The following is a 27,504-nucleotide window of genomic DNA, read 5'->3' on the forward strand; positions in this document are numbered from 1 at the left end:
AAAGACAATGAAAGTGTGACTGATTTCTTCACTAGAGTAATCGAAACTGGTGAATCAAATCAAAACGTGTGGAGAAGTGTTGACATCAAAATCTATATTCTCAAAGATTTTAAAGTCGTTGCATCTAAAGTTCGATCATTTGATAGTAGCCATAGAAGAATCGAAGGATTTGTCAAGTATGAAAAACGAATAGCTTCAAGGGACCCTTGAATTTCACGAACAAAGAATGGTTGAAAGAACTGCAAGAAAGTCGAAGACTGACATGGCTTTGCAATCTCAGTCGAATAAAGAAATGAAAAGAAAATGCTATGGAGGCAAATGTAGAGGAAACCATCAAGAGGGTAGTTCATCAAATTAGAGACAATATTTTAACCAGTGCAATCACAGAGGTGGTGATGCAGATAGAAGAAGAGGTGGTGGAAGAAAACCTGATAAAAGTCATATTCAGTACTACAATTATAAAAAAAATGTCCATTATGCAAGTCTATGTCGAGGAGGCAAGAAAGATCAAGAAAGTGATGCAAAGCTTGCAGAAGATAAAGTAATGTTAATGGTCAGAAAAAAAGAAGAAGAAAGATTCAAAGATCAATGGTATCTCGACTCAGTCTGCTCATCGCACATGACTAGAAGAAAAGATTAGTTTATCAATATCAATCCCCCATTGAAAAACAAAGAAAATTTTTCAATCGATAATACTCTATATGCTGAAGGTATTAGTGATGTTCTAATCAGGAGAAATGATGGTAAATGATTGGTAATTTCCAATGTGTTATACATACCTGGGATGAATAGTAATCTACTAATTATGGTCAGCTAATTGAGAGGAATTACAAAGTATTGATAAAAGATAGAATGATGAAAGTGATCGACTCGAGAAATAGGTTAATCTTGAATGCTCCTATGTCTTAGAATAGAACCTCAGGATTAAACTTGATGTGTTGGAACACAAGTGCCTGAAGACTACAACTAGTAGAGATGAATGGTTGTGGAATTATAGACTTGGTCACTTGAATTTAAATGACATTAGTAATCTGAAGAGGAAGAACATGGTTTTCGGCCTACAAAAAATCCATATTCCAGAAGAAGTATGTGAATAATGTGTTCAAGCAAAGCAACAAAAGAATAGCTTCATCAAGGATACAAGAAGTAAGTTAAAATCCATTCTCTAGATAATTTACTCATACGTGTGTGGTCCTCTCAAGGTAGATTCATTTGGAGGTAGCAAGTACTTTGTTACATTTATTGATGATTACAACAGAAAGTTGTAGACCTACTTAATCAAGAAAAAAGTTATGTGACCAATGTTTTCACCAAGTTCAAAGAAATGGTCGAAAGACAGAGTGATCACAAGATTAAGGTCCTGAGGAAATATGGAAATGGAGAGTACGTGTCGAAAGACTTCGACATACTATGTACAAAAGAAGGGGTTGTGCATGAGGTGGTGCCACCATACACTCCTCAACAAAATGGTATTGATGAAAGAAAGAACACAACCACTATGAATATGGTGAGAAGCATGTTAAAATACAAGCATCTCTCAAATGAGTTATGGGATGAGGTTGTGTTGACTATAACATACATATTGAACAGATGTCCAAAAAAGAGGCTTGAAGGTATCACACCAGAAGAATGTTGGTATGGTGTCAAACCTAGTTTAGGTCACTTAAAGGTGTTTGGACCCATAATACATCTCAACAGCTAAATGTTGTACACAACTTCTTTGGATGAAAAATCAGCTAGAGGATTATGAAATTTGTGGAAACAGTATTCCTATTTTTCGTGATTATATTTATTTTAATTGTTTAATAAAAAATCCAATTTAACATTCTAGAAAAAATCACATTCAAATAAAACATCACATTATTAAAGACTACGTTCAGAACGGAATAATAGATATTCAATTCATTTATACTGATCATCAATGGCCTGACATATTTACTAAACCCTTAGCAATTGAAAGGTTTGGTTTCATCAGAAATAATATGAAAGTGGTTTTTATAAAAAAAATAGTGTTTGCTTCTGAATGGAGTATCAGAGTCTAATGTTGATCAGAAGTAGCTTCAGTTAGAGTCTAGAAATATGCCTCTGATGAAAAGTGGCTACTAAAAGACTTCAGCCTCTAAGACTTAGAAAAAGATTGTTGTGGGGGGGAAATCACAGAGTCTCTACCATATTTTATTCATTCCTAAGGAATAAGAGAAATAATTATAAAACATCCTGAAAGAGGATCTTTACCATCCTGAGAGAATACACCCTCTAACAGAATGTTATTGGGTTTATCCTTTAAGGGGAACCCAAGTTGCCGACGTGCCAAAACAGGATTGTAGTTAATCCCACCACATGTACCAAGAAGAGGTACATTGGAGAATTCGCCACAAGAGTCAATAATCCGCACACCATCATACACATGGTTATACCAATAGATATCATCATTAGTGAGAGACATAAGTCTCGTGGACCACCGTAGACATTCCTTGTTCTCCTTGAAAGCGACCGTCTGAGGTAAGTGAGAAATAAACCACTTATACAACAGAGGCAAACAACACACAATGGCGCCACCACCCTTTGCATTCCTCATATGCAAAGAGAAGTAGGTATCGCCCAACAGAGTCGGAACAGGATTAAGAGTAGAGAAGATCCTAATAGCGCTCACATCCACAAACTTGTCGATGTTGGGGAACAATACTAATCCATAGATGAGAAGTACAAATATGGCCTCAAAGGCGTCCTCAATCATGGCTTTCCCATATATAGTAGCTTGAGCAATGAGGAACTCAGAAGGGAGACCTTGAATTCCACCTTTGGTAGTCATATGAGCACCAACCAGAGATTCATCTATGTGTAACATGTCAGCTATCTCTTGAGAAGTAGGAATACTCTCCAAGCCACTGAACGGCAACTGGTCTAGAATAGGTATACCCACAAGGTAAGCATACTCCTCAAGGGTAGGCAAAAGCTGGAAATCCGGAAATGTGAAGCAACGGTACAAGGGATCATAAAACTGCACCAATACACTCATCAATCCTTCATCCACCTGAGTAGTCAGAAGAGGAAGAAGCTTCCCAAAACGAGCCTTGAAACCCAAAGGATCTAATACATAGGATGTCAGATTCCTTAACTCTTTCAAATCTGGTTGCCTGAAGCTGTACTTCTTTGTATTCCTTCTTTGTCTTTCCATGTCTGAAAATTTTGCAAATAAACCCCTTAAGTTCCTTGAAAATTTTCTTATTTATTGATGATATGGATGCAAATGGGTGCATGAATGCATGAATGCAACAATCACACTCAAGGATCAAGCAAAGCACACCAAACAAAGGTCATGGGATGGATCATGTTATCCTTAATATCAACCATCCATTTTGGTGGATTATGGTTTACACCTTATCAACACCCAAGTTCCATTGATATTAAGGATTCATGAACGGATCAACCATGAATCAAGGGTTTGTTGTAAGTCACGAGCATGGAGTTAGGTTAAGAACCACCCAAAGGGAGTGTACTAAGGTTTAAACCTGCCAAACATGTTCTACAAAAGGTTCCCATAGTCATCATCCCATCTTTTGGATATTATCGGAGAAACGACTACTCGTATTCCAAAAATATTCTCAAGAGAGACTCTTATGAGTGTAGTATCGTGTTACAATCGTATCAAATCTTACACTTGAACGACTTTCGCACTACATCCTAAGAATAGGCCAAGATGGGCTTGGTAAACTAAGGTCCTTGGCTTCTAAGGTCTATATTGGAAAGAGTAATGTCTAACTACAACTTACTTGTGTGACATTATTGATCCCAACATAACCTCCACCAAGTGAATGGACTTGCAAGTCAACTTGCTAAGGAATAACTCCACACAAGTCGACAAGACTATGCCATTCTCCTATCCTAAGTGCACTCGAGTTCGGGTATAGAACTCATCTCACAAAGATCATCAAGCATACAAGGAATTAATATCAAGCAATTCAATCATTACATACAATACAGTAATCCCAAATTGCACAAAAATATGTCACACAAAGAAAAATATACAATACAACAAATATGAAAAGTAGGCAAAACCCACTAGGCAAATTGTTTTCCCCAGCAGAGTCGCCGTTTTTCTGTAGCGGGGTATTCGTTACCATTAGAGATATTGACTAAATCCAAGGTAAATCATACAAGTCGAGTCGCCACCGCACTTCCATTTATCCAAAGGAATGGTTAGAAAGCGAACAAAAACCTAAAAGTTTTATCGAATCAAAAACTAGTAAAAATGTCAGAGATCTGGGTAAGGGGGTTGGTTATGCAATGGGAAGGTGTTAGGCACCCAAAGCATCCTAGGTACTCCTAGGGAGCCCTTTTCACATTTGTTGCAAAGGTTGTTGTTTTGTGAAAAATTATTTGTGCAAACATGATTGAAGGGATGAGAAAAACGTATATGTTTATCTAATGTACTACTTACTAAAAGAAGGGTCAAAAGAAAATGACTCGCACGGACGTCGCATCCACTGCATACGTATCTCATCTGAATCTAAGAATCAGAGTCTTCGTAGCTCGGCTACCTATGGGTTAAAGAGGAGTGTGCTCGGTAAGACATCGTATCTTATGCCTACGTATCTCATCTGGAATGAGAATCAGAGCAAAACGTAGTTCAACCACCTATGGGGTAAGGGTTGTGTTTTGGGGTGAACGACGTTACTACACAATCTACCGGATGCTCGACCTTTGGAGACTTACTCGCCTGTAATAGAAGGAGATAACGTGTTCTTAGGAGAAGAAAAATCAATGAGTTGTTTGGGGTTTTAGGGATGCTTATGCAAAAAGGAAGTCCTAGATGAAGGAACCGCGCAACCTTAATTGACATGCCACGAGAGGCTATACGAAACCTAAGAAAGTGGTAAAATGCGGGAAAAATAAAGGTACCACGCGGATAAAGATCCGAAGTAACAGCAATTAACGAAACAAGAAAACCAAAGACTCTTCCAAGCTAACACCATCAAAGAAAGTCAGTCAGTACAGGTAATCGGAATAGACCTCCAGGTGGTATCCCACAAATAAAGTGGAACACCAAGCAAGCTATCCCTGCAAGAGTATGTGAGCCCTCACAAAAACTCAACAAACAGGTTAGAAATAACAGGTAAATAATGCATGGATGTGGCGTAAAACATGTTATAATCAAACACGAAAACAGATCTGAAATCAAACGGAAAAACAAGCTACTGTCACATTCGCTACTGCTTCGCTTAGCGAGGTGCTAGCGAAGCTTCGCTACATGCTCGCCTAGCGAAGGTGCTAGCGAACGCCCGCGGGTTCTGGATTTCCCCTGGATAACAGTACGATTTTAGGGACTCCAAACCCTGTGGCATCCATCTCAGAAAAGAAACTATTAAACATTCAAGGTATTGTTTACATATTCATGCACAATTATAAACCTGTGGGCAAAACCTAATGTTACCTCAGATGATTCAAATTAAGAGCATAAAATTATGGGAATAAGGCAAACCTGATTGGAGAGATCGATTAAACTCGAATGGCACGGCTGGGTTTGCAAAGCAATGTTAGGGTTTGCCTGAGACGGAGGTGCAAAGTGTGTGAGTCGGAGTGAACTTTTCAGAGCTGCCTGGAGATTGCTGCCGGTTAGTTCGCAGGTTTCTCTTCTGCCTCTTTTCTCCCTCTTTTCCTCCAGGGTTTTGTAATAGTCTCCAGTCTTTTTACAGTCTGTTTTTCTCAAATGAAGGATCTGCTCGCTTAGCGAGCATGACAGCTCAGTTCGCTTAGCGAACCCTGCTGCTCGCCTAGCGAGCATGACAACTCAGAGGCAGATTTTTGCTCCTTCAAGGTTAGCGTTCTGAATGATGAATAGGCCCCATTTGAACCTGTTGGAAGTATCTCAAGCCATTCCCTTGTGTTGACTGATCATCTAAATAGAACCCACAAAGTGTCTTGGATGATACTCAAGCTTCAAACAAAAGATGTTAATGACACATTTTTGTGCTTTTGGTTAGTAAACAAAAGTAAGAGAAACAATGATGTATAATTCAAGCATGCTTGGTGATCTCAAACCAATCACAAGGAGTCCCACCCAAAGGCAAAGGGAACCAAGATGCTAAAGATCCTTGAGGCAATGCAAATGCAATGTTATGATGCCATGAGGGATCTTAGGGTCAAAATTGGGGTCTTACAGGAAGCTAGTCATTTGTTATTAGGTAGGCCTTGGCAATTTGATAGAAAAGCCAATCATGATGGGTACTCCAATAAGTAATCTTTTATGTATCATGATCAAAAGATCAATCTTGTACCGTTAAATCCTAGTGAGGTGAGAGAAGATCAAAGAAAAATGAGAGAAAAATATGATCAAGAAAGAAAAGAAAAAGAAAAAGAAAAAGAAAAGAATGAAAAGAAAAAGAATGATAAAAGAGAAAAGAAACAAAGTTTAATTGCAAATAAAAGAGATGTGAAAAAAGCAATTGTGTCACACCAGCCTTTGTACTTGCTCTTTTGCCAGGAGGTGCCTTTGCTAACCACTATTTCTAATGAAAAAAAATTGCCAAATTGTGTTGAGTCTCTTTTGCAGGAATTTAAAGAATTGTTTCCGGAAGAGGTGCCAAGTGGTTTACCACCTATAAGAGGAATTGAACATCATATTGATCTCAATCCAGGAGCATCTTTGCCTAATAGGCCAGCATATAGAAGCAATCCACAACAAACTCAAGAGATACAAAGGCAAGTTGCTGAATTGATAAGTAAAGGATGGGTAAGAGAAAGTTTAAGTCCTTGTGCTGTCCCTATTATTCTAGTCCCTAAAAAGGATGGTAGTTGGAGGATGTGCACTGATTGTAGGGCCATTAACAATATTACCATTAAATATAGGCATCCTATTCCTAGACTAGATGATTTGCTTGATGAATTGTTTGGTGCATGCTTATTTTCTAAAATTGATTTGAAAAGTGGATATCACCAAATTAGAATAAGGGAAGGGGATGAATGGAAAACTGCTTTTAAAACAAAATTTGGTTTGTATGAGTGGATGGTTATGCCTTTTGGATTAACTAATGCACCTAGTACTTTCATGAGACTAATGAACCATGTGTTAAGGGAGTTCTTGGGTAAGTTTGTTGTTGTGTATTTTGATGATATTTTGATTTATAGCAAGAACTTAGATGATCATTGCATTCATTTAAGGGTTGTTTTGCAAGTGCTAAGATATGAAAATTTGTATGCCAACCTAGAAAAATGTGTCTTTTGCACCGATCATGTGATTTTCTTAGGTTTCATTGTGAGCTCTAAAGGAGTCCACGTTGATGAGGAAAAGGTGAAAGCCATTCGAGAGTGGCCTCCTCCCAAAAATGTAAGTGAGGTAAGAAGCTTTCATGGTTTGGCTAGTTTTTATAGGAGGTTTGTGAAGGACTTTAGTACCTTGGCAGCACCCCTCAATGAAATTGTTAAAAAGGATGTTGGTTTTAAACGGGGTGAAAAACAAGAGCAAGCCTTTGCTACCCTAAAAGAAAAGCTCACCCAAGCACCAATTCTTGCATTGCCTAATTTTTCTAAATCTTTTGAAATTGAATGTGATGCATCTAATGTGGGAATTGGAGCTGTTTTGTTGCAGGAAGGTCATCCACTTGCTTATTTTAGTGAAAAGCTAAAAGGGGCTGCCCTTAATTATTCTACATGTGATAAGGAATTGTATTCCTTGGTGAGAGCTCTACAAACTTGGCAACATTACTTGCTGCCTAAATAGTTTGTCATTCATAGTGATCACGAATCCTTGAAACATTTGAAGGGACAAGGTAAGTTGAATAAGAGGCATGCCAAGTGGGTTGAGTTTCTTGAACAATTTCCTTATGTAATCAAGCATAAGAAAGGTAAATCTAATGTTGTGGCAGATGCACTCTCAAGAAGACATGTCTTACTTTCTACTCTTGAAACAAAAGTTTTTGGTCTTGAGCATATTAAAGATTTGTATAAAAGTGACCTTGAATTTTCTTCAAAATTTTTAGCTTGTGAGCATACTGCCTTCAATGGGTATTTTAGGCACAATGGCTATTTATTTAAAGAAAAAAACTATGTGTGCCTAAAGGTTCCATTAGAGAATTACTTGTAAAAGAGGCGCATGAGGGAGGACTAATGGGTCATTTTGGGGTTTCTAAAACTCTAGAATTCTTAAAAGAACATTTTTATTGGCCTCACATGAAAATTGATGTCCAAAAGCTTTGTGAAAGATGCATTGTGTGTAAAAAGGCTAAATCAAAAGTTATGCCTCATGGTTTGTATACTCATTTGCCTGTACCTGAATTTCCTTGGATTGATATTTCCATGGACTTTGTTTTGGGGCTGCCTAGAACAAAGAATGGCAAAGATTCTATTTTTGTAGTTGTGGACAGGTTTTCAAAAATGACACATTTTATTCCATGTAAAAAGGTGGATGATGCATGTCATGTTGCTGATTTGTTCTTTAAGGAAGTGGTGCGCCTACATGGCTTACCAAGGAGCATTGTCTCTGATCGTGACTCCAAGTTCTTAAGCCATTTTTGGAGGACTTTGTGGGGAAAGGTGGGTACAAAGTTATTATTTTCCACTACTTGTCATCCCCAAACAGATGGATAAACTGAAGTAGTAAATAGAACTCTTTCTACTCTTCTTAGGGCTGTTCTTAAAAAGAATTTTAAAATGTGGGAGGAATGGTTACCTCATGTAGAGTTTGCTTACAATAGGATTGTCCATAGCACTACACAACATTCACCTTTCGAGATTGTGTATGGTTTTAATCCTTTAATACCTCTTGATTTGTTACCATTGCCTAACACATCTATTTTGAAGCATAAAGATGGGAAAGCTAAGGCTGAATTTGTGAGAAAATTGCATGAACAAGTAAAATTGCAAATTGAAAAGAAAAATAAAAGTTATGCAAAAAGTGCAAACAAAGGGCTAAAAAAAGTTATTTTTGAACCCGAGGATTGGGTTTGGATACATATGAGAAAAGAGAGATTCCCATCACAAAGGAAGTCCAAACTTCAACCTAGGGGAGATGGACCATTTCAAGTACTTTCAAGGATCAATGACAATGCCTGCAAAATAGAACTTCCAGGTGAGTATGGGGTAAGTACTACTTTTAATGTGGCTGATTTATCTCCTTTTGATGTAGGTGATGATGGTCTAAATTCGAGGTAGAATTATTTTCAAGAAGGAGGGAATGATGAGGATGTAATCCAAGACATAAATGATACAATGCAAAGCTTAGGAGGTCTTATGACAAGGGCACATGCAAGAAGAGTCAATGATGCTTTAGTTCACTTCATGATCAAGTCAATAGAATGCATGGGCCAGATTGAAGAAAAAGAGCCCAAGTTTATTCTTATCATCCAAGCATGTGATAAAAGGCCCAATAATGCATAAATAAATAAAAATAAAGGAAATACCAATAACCACACTATAATGGACGAAAATTGCAAGAGAAGTGGTAAATAAAGAATTGCCATTACTCTGCCCTTTCAAGAATCCCGCTATCTCTTCTTTATTTTGCACTTTCTTTGTAATAACTCAACCCACTATCATGATAATTAGTGGCTGAAACCCTTTTGTTTTCTTAGGAGTTAATTTTTACTTATTTCATCATCTTAAGCCATTCCTATATAAAGGAGGCATGTATCTTCTTTTGGATCAATGAATTTTGGCAAGTTTACACATTGTGTAAGTGAGAGTATTTGCTCTTAGGTTCTGGATTGGACCAAAATTGATCTTATCAAGAAATCCTTTTCTTGTGGTGATCCTCATCCACAGGCTTATCATTCTCTCTTGGATTAGAAAGAGTGTGGTGCCCCTTCTACTTAATTCCATTTCTTATTTCTCCTTTATTTCATATCAGTCTCGTTTATTTTATATGCATGTATCAAATTCTATTATTCTTTCAATTATAAGGCAGATTACTTCCTCTGAGTCACAAAAGAATTAATATTCCAAAAGTTAACAAAGTTGTTTCAGGAATTTTGAAGGAAATGCCTAAGTCTCAAAGGTTAGTGCATATCATAAGGCGAAGGGTAGCATCTCATGCCAATCTCTGTACGTAACGACCATCTTCTGCACAATCTTCTTTATGTTCTTATTTGCTGCCTCAACAGCACCGTTCATCTTAGGACGATAAGGGGAAGAATTGTGATGCTGAATGTTGAAGTTCTGGCACAACTCTTTCATCATTTTGTTATTGAGATTAGAACCATTATCAGTGATGATTCTTTCGGGAATCCCATAATGACAAATGATTTCTTTCTTAATGAAACGGGCAACCACATGTCTGGTGACCTTTGCAAATGACGCTGCTTCGACCCATTTGGTGAAATAGTCGATGGCAACAAGGATGAAGCGATGCCCATTGGAAGCAGTCGGCTCAATCCTTCCAATCATATCAATGCCACACATAGCAAACGGCCACGGTGAAGACATCACATTCAGAGGATTCAGCGGCACATGTACCTTATCAGCATAAATATGACATTTATGACACTTCCGAGCATATTTGAAACAATCAGATTCCATGGTCATCCAGTAATAACCCGCTCTCAACAATTTCTTAGCCATTGCATGTCCGCCGGCATGAGTACCAAAGGAGCCCTCATGAACTTCCTGCATTAACATGTCCGCTTCGTGTCTATCCACGCATCTGAGCAGAACCATGTCGAAGTTCCTCTTATACAGCATATCGTCTTTGTTCAAGAAGAAACTGCCTGCCAATCTCCTCAAAGTCTTTTTGTCATTGTTGGATGCCCCTGCAGGGTACTCTTGATTCTTCAAAAAGCACTTGATGTCGTGATACTAGGGCTTGTCATCAACTACCAGTTCAGCAGCAAACACATACGCGGCCCTATCAAGGCGCATAACATCGATTCTGGGAGCATGATTCCACCGAATCACCTTGATCATGGAGGATAGAGTAGCAAGAGCATCTGCCATCTGGTTTTTGTCACGAGGTATATGATGCAACTTTACTGTTGTGAAGAAAGTCAACAGTCTTCTCGTGTAATCTCTGTAGGGGACCAGAGTAGGCTGAAGTGTATTCCAATCACCATTCACTTGATTGATCACCAGAGCTGAATCTCCGAAGATGTCCAAAGTTTTGATTCTCAAATCAATGGCTTGCTCAATATCCAAAATACAAGCCTCATACTCATCTTCATTATTGGTGCACTCGAAAGTCAGACGAGCGATGAAAGGCATGTGGGCACCTTTCGGAGTGGTAAGGACATCACCAATTCCACTTCCTCTGGCATTGACGGCCCCATCAAACGTTAACGTCCACTTTTCATCTAGATCAGGTCCCTCCTCAACAACTGGCTCTTCACAGTCTTTCATTTTGAGGAACATGATGTCTTCGTCTGGAAAATCAAACTTCATTGGCTCATAATCATCAATCGGCTGCTGAGCAAGATAGTCTGACAGAATACTCCCTTTGATGGCTTTCTGGGATGTATACTGGATGTCGTACTCTGTCAGTACCATTTGCCAACGAGCAACCCTTCCGGTGAGAGTTAGGTTCTCGAATATGTACTTGACTGGATCCATCTTAGAGATCAATAAGGTTGTGTGAGTCAGCATGTATTGTCTCAATTGCTTAGCAACCCATGCAAGTGCACAACATGTCTTTTCAAGAATTGAGTATCTCGACTCGCAGTCTGTGAATTTCTTACTCAGGTAGTAGATGTCATGCTCTTTCCTACCTGTCTCGTCGTGTTGACCGAGAACACAACCCATGGAAATATCGAGTACTGTCAAGTACATAATCAGCGGTCTCCCTGGGACTGGAGGCATGAGGATAAGAGGATTCTGCAAATACTCTTTTATCTTTTCAAAAGCCCTTTGACAATCATCGTTCCACCCGATAGCCTGATCTTTTCTCAACAACTTGAATATTGGCTCACACGTGGTTGTTAGGTGAGAGATGAACCTTGCAATGTAGTTCAACCTCCCTAAGAAACCACAGACTTGTTTCTCTGTTCTTGGCTCAGGCATCTCTTGTATTGCTTTTACTTTGTCAGGATCCACCTCAATCCCTTTTCCACTAACAATAAAACCCAGCAACTTTCCAAATCTCACCCCGAAAGTACACTTGTTCGGATTAAGCCTCAGCTTGAATTTCCTCAGACGCTCAAACAATTTCTGCAGATTCACCAAATGTTCTTCTTCTGTCTGAGATTTGGCAATCATATCGTCAACATAAACCTCGATTTCATGATGAATCATATCATGGAAAAGAGTCACCATAGCTCGTTGATATGTTGCTCCAGCGTTTTTTAGACCAAACGGCACCACCTTGTAGCATAAGGTGCCCCATGGGGTTATGAAAGTTGTCTTCTACATGTCTTCTGGTGCCATCTTAATTTGATTATAGCCAGAGAAGCCATCCATGAAGGAGAATACCGAGAACTGAGTTGTGTTATCCACCAAAACGTCGATGTGAGGTAATGGGAAATCATCTTTAGGGCTAGCTCTATTCAGATCCTGGTAGTCAACACACATCCACACCTTTCCATCCTTTTTAGGTACGGGAACGATGTTTGCAACCCATGGCGGATAATTGGTAACTGCTAGAAACCCTGCATCCAACTATTTTTGCACTTCTTCTTTTATCTTGACAGCCATCTCTGGTCTTGTTCTTCTGAGCTTCTGCTTGACCGGAGGACAATCCTTTTTGAGAGGCAAACGGTGCACCACAATGTCTGTGTCAAGCCCTGTCATGTCCTGATAAGACCAGGCGAAGATGTCAACATATTCTCGCAGCAATTCGATCAACCCCTTCTTCACATCATCTTCCAAAGCATCCCCTATCTTGATTTCTTTCTTGACGTCCTTGGTGCCAAGATTAATCACTTCAGTAGACTCTTGATGCGGTTGAATGATCCTTTCCTCCTGTTTTAACAACCTGGCAAGCTCTTTAGGGAGTTCACAGTCTTCATCACCCTCTTCTTCAGCTTGAAAGACCGGGTTTTCAAAGTCGAAGCGAGCCATAGCAGAACCGTTATCAATAGAATCCGGTGATGTGCATCTGCATGAGTGATGGTATGTGCTTATGAGTGTGAAAAAAGTGAAAACTAAACAAACATTGCCAAATATTTTTTGATTTTTGATTTTTGAAAACTACAAAAATAGAAAGACAGTGAACAAAATATTTGAATGCAAAAAGACGTCCTTTATTTATGATAAATAGTGCAGGTAATCACATAGATGAGCCCTACAATGAGTCATTACGCCCTGGGCGGAACGTAAGACTTGGACATGCATGAATAAACAAAGAAAAATTACTCCTCCAGAAAAGTGACTTGGACAATCTCCTCAGAAGACCAATTGTTGATAATTTCACCCGGGATCCTCGGACGCACCCAATTGTCAATGTCGCAGTCATTATCCCCATCTTCTTCATCGATTACAGAGATCTGGCCATACTGAATGATGCCAGCACTGGAGAAAGTAATCGGCCCCTGTCGAGTCTGAGGTTCTGAAGTTGTAGAAGTAAGAGCTGGCTGATACCCAATCCCGAACTTGTCTTCTTTCATTGGTAACTCCAACAGACGTCCCCAACCGGGAGCAACACCTGAGTCTACCAAGGCTTGTGCCTGCTTGAATGACGAGATAGAGGCACCCGCTTTGACCTCTTCCACCGGAGCTGGCTCTATGTAATAACCCCCATTATTCTCCTCGAATACCTCTTCAAGTCTAGGCTTCTTCAAACCCGCCAGCATCTTGAGTTCTTCAATTTGTTCTTGAGCCTTGTCGAGTTGATCTGTCATGTAACCATTGGTTGAACGGGCGCACAGGAGCTCATTGTTCTTCTCCTTCACCTGAATCTTCAACTTCTTCATCTGACCAGTCAATTCGGCCACCATCTCCTCCTCTTTTGCTCTCCGAGAAGCTGAAAATGCATCCCATTGCTCTTGCCACCCAGCTAACTTACCATGGGCATCTATTAACTGCTGCTTGACTCTCCTCAACTCAGAACTGGATGATCCCAAGGCTTTGTCAGTCTTCCTGAAGAAGTTCACCTCCACAGCCAATTTCTTCTCTGCTTCCTCTTGCAATCTGATAGCTTCCCCCTTCTGATATTCCGCCTCACGGTATAAGTGCATATAGTATTGCAATTTCACACTCAACTCCGTGTTTTCAGTTTGAAGCTCCTCCATGGCACTCTTCAATTTGTCATACTCCTCTCGGCTCACCATTGTTGACTGCTCAGGAGTTGGTGGATACAAAGGTTCTTCAATAGGAAACGGCAGACCAAACTCTTCAACTCTTCCCTGAAGCCAATCTTCGTACTGAGGATAAGTCCTGCAATCTCCTTTTCCAAGCACAATCCTTCCTCTCTTGATCACCTTGAGCCAGGCCTCAGCTGCCTTACAAGATACAGTCAGATCAGATGAAGAATGGAAAAACAAAGATTCTTCGACATCCTTTTCCAAAGGCGGAGTTCTTAAAGCATATCCAAACTGTCTGACTGCTAGAGAAGGATTATAGTTGATTCCTCCTCTTCTTCCTACCAACGGTACATTAGGGAAGTTCCCACAACTGTGAATAATATTCGCCCGAAGCAAGTTCTGGTATGACCACCAAGAAATATCTTTAGCTCTTATCCCCATCAGTCTCTTCGACCAACTCAATGAGTCCTTGAGGTCAACGAACGCTCCTGACTTGGGTAGGTGAGAACTGAACCACTTGTGAAACAAAGGCGCACAACAATTCACCACTCCTCCTCTCCTATTCTCGTTCCTGTGATGCACTGAATGAAAGAAATCTCCCAACAAGGTCGGCACTGGATTACCCAACACGAAAAGGCGTATTGCGTCTACGTCCACAAATTTGGCAACATTAGGGAACAAGACAATCCCATACACACAAAGAGCCAACACAACATTGAAACCCCTCCAATCACCATCTTGAATCTTCTTCTTGGCTTCTCCCACTAAGAAACTCAAATGAAAACCACTGACTCCTCCCTTCTGACACATATTAGACTTCAAGACTGATTTCCCCAAATATGTGGCTGAAGCAACCATGCTGAGATCGGGCAGAAACTCAGAACTGTAGAATATCAACTGCGGCTTGATAGGAACTCTGAGAAAACTGGCAACCTCCTCCAAAGTAGGGACCAAGATATAATCCGGGAACGTGAAACACCTCAATGGAGGGTCATAGGACTGCAGCAGTGTGAAGAGAGCATCGTGTTGATCTTTGGAGAGAACCGTGACGAAACTTAGAATCAACCCATAATCCTTCCGGAATCCTTCTAGCGAATCATGATCCATTGACTTCATTAGCTGCTGAGTGGGATCCAAACAAACCACATGAAACTTGTAGGCGACATGTCTCTTTCTGCCAATGTCCATCTTAAGAGAACCAGAAAACCCCGACCGGAATCAAGAAGAAGATGTAAACCCCTAGTGGAAAACATGTGTTAAATGATATGAATGCAAAATGATGTGATGCAATGAAGTGACATGGAAATCAGGGTTGCTGTATCCGCTTGAACATCTGTCAGGTTGCATTGTCTGAAGAGAAACCCACTGAGGAATATAATACAAGATCAAAGCTCTGCTCTAGAAAACCAGGTTGGTTGGAGGTTAAGGTTTCCTGAATTTAGCCCGCCCCTCACTGGTAGGTTCTAAGAACAGAAGTTCGTCAGCTTCAGCCCTTCAGTCGAATAATACGTTTACCACTGAAGGTCTGGCATTATTACGAGACAAAAAGACCTCCATTGACTCACCTCAACAAGACATCCTAAAGCAAGTTCCCAGCCTCGGGGTCCTCGGATTGATCAGCGAGAATACGCCCACCAGAGCTAACATAATCACGTCTCGGAGGAGAGGCCTTGACTGAGTCCTCGGGAAATGGTCACCAGAGTCGACGATTTCTAGAGGAACATTTGTCGTTATGGAACACCCATAGGACAGAACATATCCAAAGAAACCTCGTCTGGGTGTAGGTCTTCATGAACGACTTAACGCAGCAACATGCCACGCAAGCCTCATGACTATCCACTCTAAAACCTGTGTGTACACTCAAGCCTGGGTAGTGGGCTTATCTCTCATAAAACATCCCACCCCAACAAACAAACAACCCACAGATACAACAAACATATGTACATGAATGCAATAAGGTAAAACAGGTAAATGCTGAAAAAATAAATAACTGTACAAAAGAATAAACACCCAACAAACAAGAAACCTAAAAAATCTAGGAGGGACTCGCTTAGGGAAACCGGGTCCCCAGCAGAGTTGCCAGCTGTCGCAACCATGCGAAAAAACAACCGGCGAGAAAGAAATGACAGGAGAGTCGCCACCGTGCGTTATTTATCCCAAAGGAGGGAAAGGAAACGCTCAAAGTAAACCTGGAGAAAGGAAAGGAAAAGACAAGGTCTCGCAACCAAATCTTGGGTTCGGGAGTCGATTATGCGAAGGGAAGGTATTAGCACCCCTACGCATCTGTAGTACTCTACGGGATCCACTCTTGTTGTTCTTGTCTAAAGGGTGTGTGTTTATATAATGTACTATTTACTAAAAGAAGTCAAAAGAAAATGACTCGCACGGATGTCGCATCCACTACATACGTATCTTATCTGAGCATGAGAATCAGAGTCTTCGTAGCTCGGCTACCTATGGGTTAAAGAGAAGTGTGCTCGCTAAGACATCGTGTTTTATGCCTACGTATCTCATCTGGAATGAGAATCAGAGCAAACCGTAGTTTGGCTAACTACGGGAATAAGGGGTCTCGATTGCAAGTAGGGACAGAGAAAGGGAAGGTCTTGATCGCAACGAGGGCGAGAGAAAAGAATCGCAACGAGGGCGAAAACAAGCAAGGATTAGTTGTTAGTTGTCAGTCAAAAACAAATAAAAGAACTCGGCAAGACATCACATCTCGTGCCTACGTATCTCATCTGAATATGAGAATCAGAGTTGCCGTAGTTCGGCTACCTAGGGGTTGCCATCTGAACATGGACTTACAAAGGAGGACACCAGTTGTGTCAAAGGAAGGTGGGCAATGTGTTCACGTCCTAGCAGCAGGTGTCGCAACTCGCTGAATCGAGTCTTAGGCAGTTACCTCTTTGCAATAGAACTGAGTGACATGCCACAGGATCAGAGACGCTCGGAAAGGTCTAAAGAATGGGGAAACTCTGCCCTAGAATAGTCATGCAATATGGACCTAAGTGTTAGGATTTACAAATGGGAACATCTACCTAATGTTAGCATGCAAAGAATAAGAGAATTCTACCTATGTTATCATACAAAAGAATAAGGGAATTCTACCTATGTTATCATACAAAGGGTTCTACCTAATGGATGCTACCTAAACGGAACAAGAATCGACGAATGGAGAAAGGAGAGGATAAAGGTAGATGGCGATGCCTGAAGCAATCGACTTACGGGTGGTAGATGGCGATGCTAGAAGCAATCGACTTACAAGAGAAATGGCGATGCATGAAGCAATCGACTTACAAAAGGATGGAGAAATACGTGTTGGTTCTGTTAAGTTTTGAAAATGATTACTCGACGTTGGATCGAGGTTTTGATCTTGTTTTGAAATGGTTATCAGATGTTCATTTTATTTCTTGTATTAACAGATGAATAAAGAATGAAAGAATAAACATTATACACTTCATGGGAGAGGGGTACATTTGTTATGAATGGGGATTGTCCATGGCAATCAAACAATAGTAATATGTGCCTCATACAACATACAAGTAGGCCACAGTTTAATCAGACAATAAGATATATAAACAAGTATATGATCAAGTCAAATAATCAAAGAATGAAATAATGAAGCATTAGACAATGCATGAGAGGTATAAACATGTTAAGCAATCAAACAATAGAAGCATGGATGAAAGAAACAAGTATAAAAAATATCAGATGAATCAGACAGATAAAACTATGAACACAAAGGATCATTGAATAATTTAATCGGGAAATGATGCAAGGATCAAATAAAATCAAGATGAAAAGCCTCTAATACATGGCATATGAGATGAACAAGGTAGGATCAAAAGATCTCTTCAATTGCCCTAAGCAATCCTTTAAGTCAAACATCAATCATGGAAAAGTCAACTGAAAAGTCAAGTCAACTTGAAAATTATCAAATAAATAGTAAATTAATCAAGAAAATTATGAAACATTAAACTAACTAAGGCGGGGTCAGTACATCATCATCCCCCAAAAAGATTTCAAAAATAATGTGAATTGGTTATTGAATTAATTGAATCAAAACAAAGGTCAAACCAAAAGTCAAACAACAAGACTAGGTTAGAAATAAATTAAGAATAAATAGTAAATTAATCAAATAAATTATGAAAAATTAAACTAAGTAAGGTGGGGTCAGGACATCATCATCCCCCAAAAAGATTTCAAAAATAATGTGAATTGGTTATTGAATTAATTGAATCAAAACAAAGGTCAAACCAAAAGTCAAACAACAAGACTAGGTTAGAAATAAATTAAGAATAAATAGTAAATTAATCAAATAAATTATGAAAAATTAAACTAAGTAAGGTGGGGTCAGGACATCATCATCCCCCAAAAAGATTTCAAAAATAATGAAAATTAGTGTATAAATTAATTGAAATAAAAAAGAAGTCAAATGAAAAGTCAACCAAGCAAACTAGGTCAAAAATAAATCCAAAATAAATTGAAAATGGGAAATAAAATTCCAATAAAAGGTCAAGTTTACCATGAGACATTGGTCAACCCTCATCCCAAAAATCAGAAGTTAAAAATAATTTTAAGTCATGAAAATAAAATTAATACAAATAAGTGTGTTAAAATGAAACACTTGAAATAAATAATTGAAATAAAATATTAACAATAAATAAAATATGAAAATAAAAATTAAATAAACTAAATAAAACATTAAGGAAAGTAAAAAATATTTTTTGGTATTTTTATGAATAAATAAAATATTTTTATTAATTAAAAAACAAAACAGAAAATAAAAAAAGAATTAAGAAAGGAAATAAATGGAAGTGTGTTATAATAGCAATGGGCCAAAACATGAGGGTGCAGCTAGCGAATGGGGCGCAGGCCCAGGTCCATCGGACTTCCAGCATGTGACAAAGAAAATATAATGTTCATTAAAAAAGTATGTCAACTTGCTCAATTGGTCAAGGCTCATTAAAGCCACTACAGGACAAAAAGCCAGGCGGACGGATGGGATGGAGCATGGCGCACGCGATCCAGCGGTCAGCAGGCTGCCGCGTCACCCTCTCTCATGCAAGCACAAAACAGCCATGCAAAATGCAGCAAATGCGAAAAATGCAGCCCAATTTCTTCCATTTTCCAACCAACATAACTAATGCTACAGGGCTCCAAATGAGGTGATGTAAAAATCAAAGTTTGAGTTTGGAACATGTAGAACACAATGGTGCTTTGTTTCGTTAAAAATAATGGCCCTAACATGTAGAAAAGCTAACAACAAGGGGGCTTCATGCACCCAGATTCAGCACACATGAAAAACGCAGCCCATTTCCTCCATTTTCAAACCAACATAACTCATGCTACAGGGCTCCAAATGAGATGATGTAAAAAACTAAGTTCAAGTATGGAACATGTAGAACACAATGGTTCTTTGTTTCATGAAAAATAATGACTTTAGCATGTAGAAAAGCGAACAACAAGGGGGCTTCATGCACCCGGATTCAACAAAAAATTTAACAACACAAACTTAAGTTCAACAATAATGTCTCATGGTGAGGACTTTACAAGCATGCAGAGCATAGTATTAACAACAAAAATTAGCATGAAACAAACATGGCATAGTGAAAAATAGCATGAAGCAAGCATGGAATAAATGAAAAATAAAATGAAGTATGGATGAAATGATGAGCAATATGGATATATGGTCATGAAAATGGAGAAGTAAAGGTACCTAGTGGATGCAAGGTCCACTGCCTCTTGGTATTGGAAGAATGGAAGGAAGAATGAGGTGCTCTTTGAAACTTCAAGGACTTGTGAAATGGAAATGGGATGACACTTGATATTTCTCTCTTGCCTTGCCTTGAAAATACAGCAGCTAACCCTTTTTAGATTAGGGTTTTTTGATGTTTAAATATGTAGGGTTAAAGTGTCTTAATGGGCTTAAATGATTTTTTTGGATTCATGAACAACATATGTGAAAATGAGGTGTGAAAAGAAATGGCTAAATGTGGTAAAACTTAAGTGAGTGAACATAAAGCAAATGGCCAAATGAGGAAAAGAGTGTGTTGGTTGGTTTGTGCAACATGACATGGTTTTGGAAATAAGTTCAAGAGGGTGACTTTGAGGCTTTGTATCTTGATGAATACATGTCCAAATGGCAAGGCAATGCAAACAGTAGAAAGAGGGCATGGAGCTTAACATCTTTCATGTTGAACACAAAATGAAATGATGAGTGGAAAGAGCTTAACATCTTTCATGTCCTAAAATAATGTCTTACTTTGACCGATCATAACTTTCTCAATTTTAATCAAAATAAAACAAACTTTATATCTATAGAAAGTTTGGAACAAGAGGAACAACTTTCATGTTGGAGAAATTTTCAAATGGAGCTTGCATCTTGATGGAATATAGGCTTAAAGTGGGTGCAAAAACCTTGAAAACTTGCCTTAAATGGAAAGTCAACTATTTCCAAATTTAGTAACTTTTCCAACTCCTGATTAAATGATGAATCTATGATCTAACCTTGATCAAATTTCACATGTAGGCTCCCTTAGGCATGAATTTTGAGATTTCACTTTCAAAACGTCAGGAGTTGACTTTTCTGGCCCCACAGTTGACTTTTCCCAAACCGTCTAATTTCTGATTCCATTGATCAATTGAAGCACCTCCGGCTCAAATGAAAAGTCGATTTTTTGTATGTAGACCCTTGTGGACATATGGAGGGCCATGGAAAAGAGTTTCACCCAAGGAATCAGAAATAGACTGATTTTATACCAAACCCTAGTTTTAGGGTAAAAATGACTAGGAACTGATTGCACTGATTGCCAATGGATCTTTGTGAGATGATTATGAACCTTCTTAGGCCAAGATGCCTCTCTAATCATGACATGAATGAGCCCTTTCCTTTCCACCAAACATTGCCTGTTGCAGATAGCCATGAAACCCTGATTTCTGATTAAATCCAGATGCACACTATGAGAGCTTTGAATCTTCTACTGATGAACTGGGGACCATAATAAGACATATGGAACCCCTTGAGACTTGTATATTTGGAGAATGAAGTTCATTTCTCAGTCTGCTTTGTGTGGGCTCCTTCTGTTAAGGAGTGGTCAATCAAACCCTGATTTCCAAGACACTAATGCAGTATGCAATGAGTATGACCTAGTATGATGTTAATGCAATGTGAAACATAATCCCATGCTTTCAAGAAAAATGAAAGGGTAAATTTTGGGGTATTACAGTTGTTAGGTAGTATAATAATTGATTATATTAATTGATTTGGTATGTTAATTAATTATTTAGTTGATATGAGATATAATGAATAATTGAATTAATTAACTTGGTGTGCATATTGAGTTGGTTTAATTTATTTGAATTAAATAGAGATAGTATAATACTAGGTCTTATTGGGCCTAATAATTAAATTAGAGGTATCATTCTTTAAGCCCAAATATAATACTAGGATATAAGAGGTGAGGAGAGTGAGAAATAGGATTCATTTGATCATTGACGGCAATAGAGAAAGAAAAGAGGAAAAGTAAGGAGAAGAGGGGAAGAACAAGAGGGAAGCTAAGGTTTCCAGAAAATTGAAGAGGTAAGAGGGAGAATCCTTATTATTATGGGTTAGTATAATTGGGGCAATGGGTAGAAATATGTTTAGGTTGAAATCCCTAATTTGCATGGTTTTGGAATTGTTAGGTCTTGATGAGTATTCTTGATTTGTGGTAATTTGATTGTGTTAAAACTGCAAATTAACGTTATATACTTAGAGTATTGTATGAGTTATAATTTTATGAATGTTTGGCTTTTTACGGAATCGAAATCGGAGGTCCGAAAGTCCTCCAACATGAAAAACGCAGAAAATTCTGCATTCTGTTTTGTGTTAACCGGTTACCCTCTGAGTGTTAACCGGTTACTTGCTAAAAACCTGCCCAAAAATTCTACATTCTGTTTTGTGTTAACCGGTTACCCTCCGAGCGTTAACCGGTTACTTGCTAAAAACCTGCCCAGAAGTTGATTCTGTTTTGTGTTAACCGGTTACCCCCCGAGCGTTAACCGGTTACTTGCTGTTGAAAAATGAAAAATTGAGATTTTAAAAGTTGTATTCATTTGAAATGAAATCTAGTGTGCGTATTTGATAATTAGCCTATATTTGTGAATGATATATTGTTATGAATGTGTATATGTACCATTGGTGGATAATTCATCGAGTTGAATTATGGGGATATGTGGAATGTTAAGATGGTAGATATGATCTTAATTGCGTATGTGTTGGTATTTGTACATTCATTCCTCGCATGGTCGACTTCATGGTGGAAGCGGTGAAACTGTGGGTTCACATGGTAATAGACGTTGATCCTTGAATGGAAATAAACGTAGCAGACGTTGATCCTTAATTGGAAATAGACGTAGTGGCTTTGTTCTTGTCCAGATCGGAAGCGTGGCTTGGATTCTAGATATTGAATCGGAAAGCGGTGAAACGTTGGGTTCACATTGCGGTACCACATGCATAGAGTCACATGTCTTGCATTGAGTCACATTAGAGTTATGTGATAATGGAGTGTATGCATTGTTGTGATTGTGATGTGTGTATGAGATATGGTAATTGAATTTGGTGATGTTTGGATACATAACTTGGCAAAATATGTGATTACGTGATAATTGTAGTTACGCGTATATTTGGGAATATAGTATTGGATTTTAATATTATACTCCTTGAGTTTTGACGGATGTTTGCAACATGTGAACTAAATGTTGGTTAATATTATTTACATGGTTATACAAGGTGTGATGAATTTCGTTCATTGTTGATTTAATCATTGTGCTTTATTATACTTCTTCATAATGATTTGAATTCTCACCCTTCTGTTTGAATGTTGCTTTACATGGCATCGTGCAGATACTCCAGAGTAGTATTACGGAAGTAAGTGGACGGTAACTCACTCGAGATTAGCTGGAGAGTTCCGGTGCTTTATTTTAGAGACTAAGTAGTGAGTCAATGCTCTGGTCATGTAACACGGGGTAGATTAGTAGTATTGAACTCATATCTGATTTGGATACGTATTACGTTATTACTTGTGAACATGTTTATTTGAAATTCGCTGTTTGGGAGGCCACGGTGCCAAATATCCTGGATATGGTTTTAGTTTATCTTGAAGAGATTATGGAGAGATGATCATGGTATGGGACATGAATCATTTTATGAAATGCATGGATATTCATTATTTTCCGCTGCGAACGCATATTCTTGAATATTCATGATAATTGAAATGTGTTATTTTGAAATGACCAGGTGTATTGTATATCGATGATGAATGATGTTGGTTTTTGAAAGCTCTTAGTTTTTAAAAACGTCGATGTGATGCCCTTTTGTTTATATGCGTGCTTATTTACTCTGATTATATATTAAGTATTTTGGGGTAGAAAAAGGGGTGTTACATTAGTGGTATCAGAGCATGGTCGACCAGTTGGTCAATAGTCGTTAGGGTTTTCCATCCTGTTGTATTCGATTTGTGTATCTGACACGATCGATACTGTTTGTCTAGTTGTTCGGGCTGTTCAGGACGATGGTTGCAGGTAGGAATGATGATGCCATTGCTGAGGCGCTGAGGATGTTGGCTGACTCCATTGGTCAGATCCCTCAAGCAAATGCTGGTAACCGAAATGGAGATGATGATGAGTTCCGTGCTTTGGGGAGATTCCAACGGAATAATCCTCCTGTCTTTGAGGGTGAGCATGAACCTGATAAAGCTCAAGCTTGGCTGAAGGCAATTGAGAAGATCTTCAGAGTCATGAACTGTACTGATGCTCAGAAAGTGCAGTTTGGTACTCATATGCTTGAGAAGGAAGCTGAAGATTGGTGGAATAACACTCTTCAGAGGTTTGAAGGAGACAACATTGAGGTTACTTGGGCTCTTTTCCGTGATGTCTTCTTGGAGAACTATTTTCCAGAAGATTGTTGTGGGAAGAAAGAGGTGGAGTTCCTTGAATTGAAGCAAGGAAATGGTACTGTTGCGGAATATGCTGCTAGATTTCAAGAGCTTATCAAGTATTGTCCTCATTACAATACTGCTAATGTTGAGAGACCTAAATGCTTGAAGTTTGTGAATGGCTTGAGACACGATATCAAGAAGGCCATTGGTTACCAACAGATTACTCGTTTTGCGGAGTTGGTTAACAAGAGTCGGATTTATGATGAGGATAGTAGGGAGAGTGCTTATTTTTACAAGAGTTTAAAGGGGAAAAACCAGGATCGTGGGAAACCGTATGATGACAAGAGGAGACAATCTAGTTTTGGCAAGAAGCCAAGTGGGGGGGGGGGGGGGGGATCTTCTACTCCACTTAAGTGTTTCAAATGTGGCGTTGAAGGTCATCGTGCCGTTGATTGTAGTAAGGATTCTGTGACGTGTTTCAAGTGTGGCAAGGGTGGTCACACAGCAAACCAGTGTGGAGTTGGTTCAAGTGTGACTTGTTACAATTGCGGTGAGAAAGGTCACATTAGTACCAAATGTGATAAGCCAAAGAAGGAGCAAGCGAAGGGAAAGGTGTTTGCATTGTCTGGTGCGGAGGCTACTACCGATGATAGGCTAATCCAAGGTACGTGCTTTATTAATGGTACACCTTTGACTGCCATTATTGATACCGGTGCAACACATTCTTTCATTTCTTTGGATTGTGCTAAGAGGTTGAATCTTATATTATCTGATATGCGTAGAAGTATGGTTATTGATACACCTGCTATGGGTTCTGTTTCTACTACCTATGTGTGTCTGAATTGTCCGTTGAGTATCTTTAGTAGGGATTTTGGAATTGATTTAGTTTGTCTTCCTTTAGAGCAACTTGATGTGATTTTGGGTATGAATTGGTTAGAATTTAATCGGGTGTATATCAACTGTTTTGAGAAGACGGTTATTTTTCCTGAGGTTGGTGCGAAGGAAGATTGGTTTGTGTCTGCTAAGCAAGTTGATGAATCGGTGCAAGGTGGTGCTGAGTTGTTTATGTTGTTGGCAACTTTGGATACTCGTGAGAAGAGGACGATTGAAGAATTGCCAATAGTTTGTGAATTTGCGGAGGTATTTCCGGAAGATATAAGTGATTTACCGCCGAAACGTGAGGTTGAGTTTTCGATTGATTTAGTTCCTGGAACTAGTCCTGTATCGATGGCTCCCTATAGAATATCTGCTTCTGAGTTGAAAGAGTTGAAGTGTCAACTTGAAGACTTGCTCGAGAAGAGGTTTATTCGTCCTAGTGTGTCGCCGTGGGGTGCACCTGTTCTGTTGGTCAAGAAGAAAGAAGGTTCTATGAGATTATGTGTTGATTATAGACAACTGAACAAAGTGACGATTAAGAACAAGTATCCACTTCCGAGGATTGACGATCTGATGGATCAGCTGGTTGGAGCTTGTGTGTTTAGCAAGATTGATTTGAGGTCTGGGTATCATCAGATTTGTGTAAAGGCTGAAGATATTCAAAAGACTGCTTTTCGGACAAGGTACGGTCACTACGAGTACTCCGTGATGCCTTTTGGTGTGACTAATGCACCTGGTGTATTTATGGAGTATATGAATAGAATTTTTCATGATTATCTGGGTAAGTTTGTTGTTGTGTTCATCGATGATATATTGATTTATTCCAAGAGTAAAGAGGATCATGCCGAGCATTTGAAGGTTGTGTTATCGGTGTTGAAAGAGAGGAAGTTGTTTGCTAAACTCTCTAAATGTGAGTTTTGGTTGAGTGAAGTAAGTTTTCTTGGACATGTGATTTCGAGTGGTGGTATTTTTGTGGATCCTACGAAGATTGAAGTTGTATCTCAGTGGGAAGCTCATAAATCTGCTGCTGAGATTAGAAGTTTCCTTGGTTTGGCTGGTTATTATAGGAAGTTCATTGAAGGATTTTCTAAGTTGTCGTTACCATTGACGCAGTTGACTAGGAAAGGTCAAGCTTTCATTTGGACTTCGCAGTGTGAAGCGAATTTTCAAGAGCTTAAGAGACGATTGACTACGGCTCCTATTTTGATTTTACCGGATCCGTTAGAAACTTTCGTTGTGTATTGTGATGCTTCTTTGTTGGGTTTGGGAGGTGTTCTGATGTAAAAAGGGCAAGTGGTAGCTTATGCTTCAAGGCAACTTAAAGTTCATGAGAGGAATTATCCGACGAATGATTTAGAGTTGGCCGCCGTTGTGTTTGTGTTGAAGCTTTGGAGACATTATTTGTTTGGATCGAGATTTGATGTGTTTAGTGATCACAAGAGTTTGAAGTACTTGTTCGATCAGAAAGAATTGAATATAAGGCAAAGAAGATGGTTGGAATTCTTGAAAGATTATGATTTTGGTTTGAATTATCATCCTGGAAAGGCGAATGTTGTAGCCGATGCATTGAGTAGGAAGTCATTGCACATGTCTATGTTGATGATTCGAGAATTTGAATTATTGGAGCAATTTAGAGATTTGAGTTTGGTTTGTGAAGCGACGCCTTCGTGTGTTAAACTTGGTATGTTGAAGCTTACGTTGGCATTCTTGACGAGATTAGAGAAGGTCAGAAGTCAGATTTGAAATTTGTCGATGTTATGACATTGATTAATCAAGACAAAGGTGGTGACTTTCGGATTGATGAGAATGGTATCATGAGGTGTCGTGATCGAGTTTGTGTTCCGGATGTTGCGGATTTGAGAAAGAGGATTCTCGAGGAAGGGCATAGAAGTGGTTTGAGTATTCATCCTGGTGCTACTAAAATGTATCAAGACTTGAGAAAGATGTTTTGGTGGCAAGGTATGAGGAAGGATGTAGCGGAATTTGTGTATTCATGTTTGACTTGTCAAAATTCAAAGATTGAACATCAAAAGTCGTCTGGTTTGATGCAACCGTTATCTATTCCCGAGTGGAAGTGGGATAGTGTCTCTATGGATTTTGTTTCGGGTTTGCCGAGAACATCGAGTAATTGTGAGGCGATTTGGGTTGTTATGGACAGGTTGACGAAATGTGCTCATTTTATTTCGATGATGATGGATTATTCGATGGAGAGACTTGCTAAGTTGTACATCGAAAGGATTGTGTGTTTACATGGTATTCCGTCGAGCATTGTTTCGGATAGAGATCCGAGGTTCACTTCGAGATTTTGGGAAGGTTTGCAAAGTGCTTTGGGTACGAAGTTGCGTTTGAGTTCGGCGTATCATTCGCAAATTGATGGTCAAACGGAGAGGACTATTCAGTCACTTGAAGATCTTTTGAGGTCTTGTGTTTTGGAACAAGGAGGAAATTGGGATGGTTTCTTGCCTTTGATCGAGTTTACGTATAACAACAGTTTCCATTCGAGTATTGGAATGGCACCTTTTGAGGCTCTTTATGGTAGAAGGTGTAGAACT

General features: G+C 39.1%; 1 protein-coding gene across 1 annotated transcript; it reads left to right on the plus strand.

Annotated features, from left to right (window-relative positions):
- Nucleotides 1–8,106: 8,106 nt before the first annotated feature.
- On the plus strand, nt 8,107–25,402 carry LOC127131922 (uncharacterized; the record flags this gene model as incomplete). Its single annotated transcript, XM_051060805.1, has 3 exons — nt 8,107–8,495; nt 8,625–8,850; nt 24,491–25,402. Coding segments are annotated over exons 1-3 (1,527 nt in total), but the record flags the coding sequence as incomplete, so codon positions are not given.
- Nucleotides 25,403–27,504: the final 2,102 nt, after the last annotated feature.

The sequence above is a fragment of the Lathyrus oleraceus genome, chromosome 3 (genome assembly GCF_024323335.1).
Source record: "Lathyrus oleraceus cultivar Zhongwan6 chromosome 3, CAAS_Psat_ZW6_1.0, whole genome shotgun sequence".
Taxonomy (NCBI): domain Eukaryota; kingdom Viridiplantae; phylum Streptophyta; class Magnoliopsida; order Fabales; family Fabaceae; genus Lathyrus; species Lathyrus oleraceus.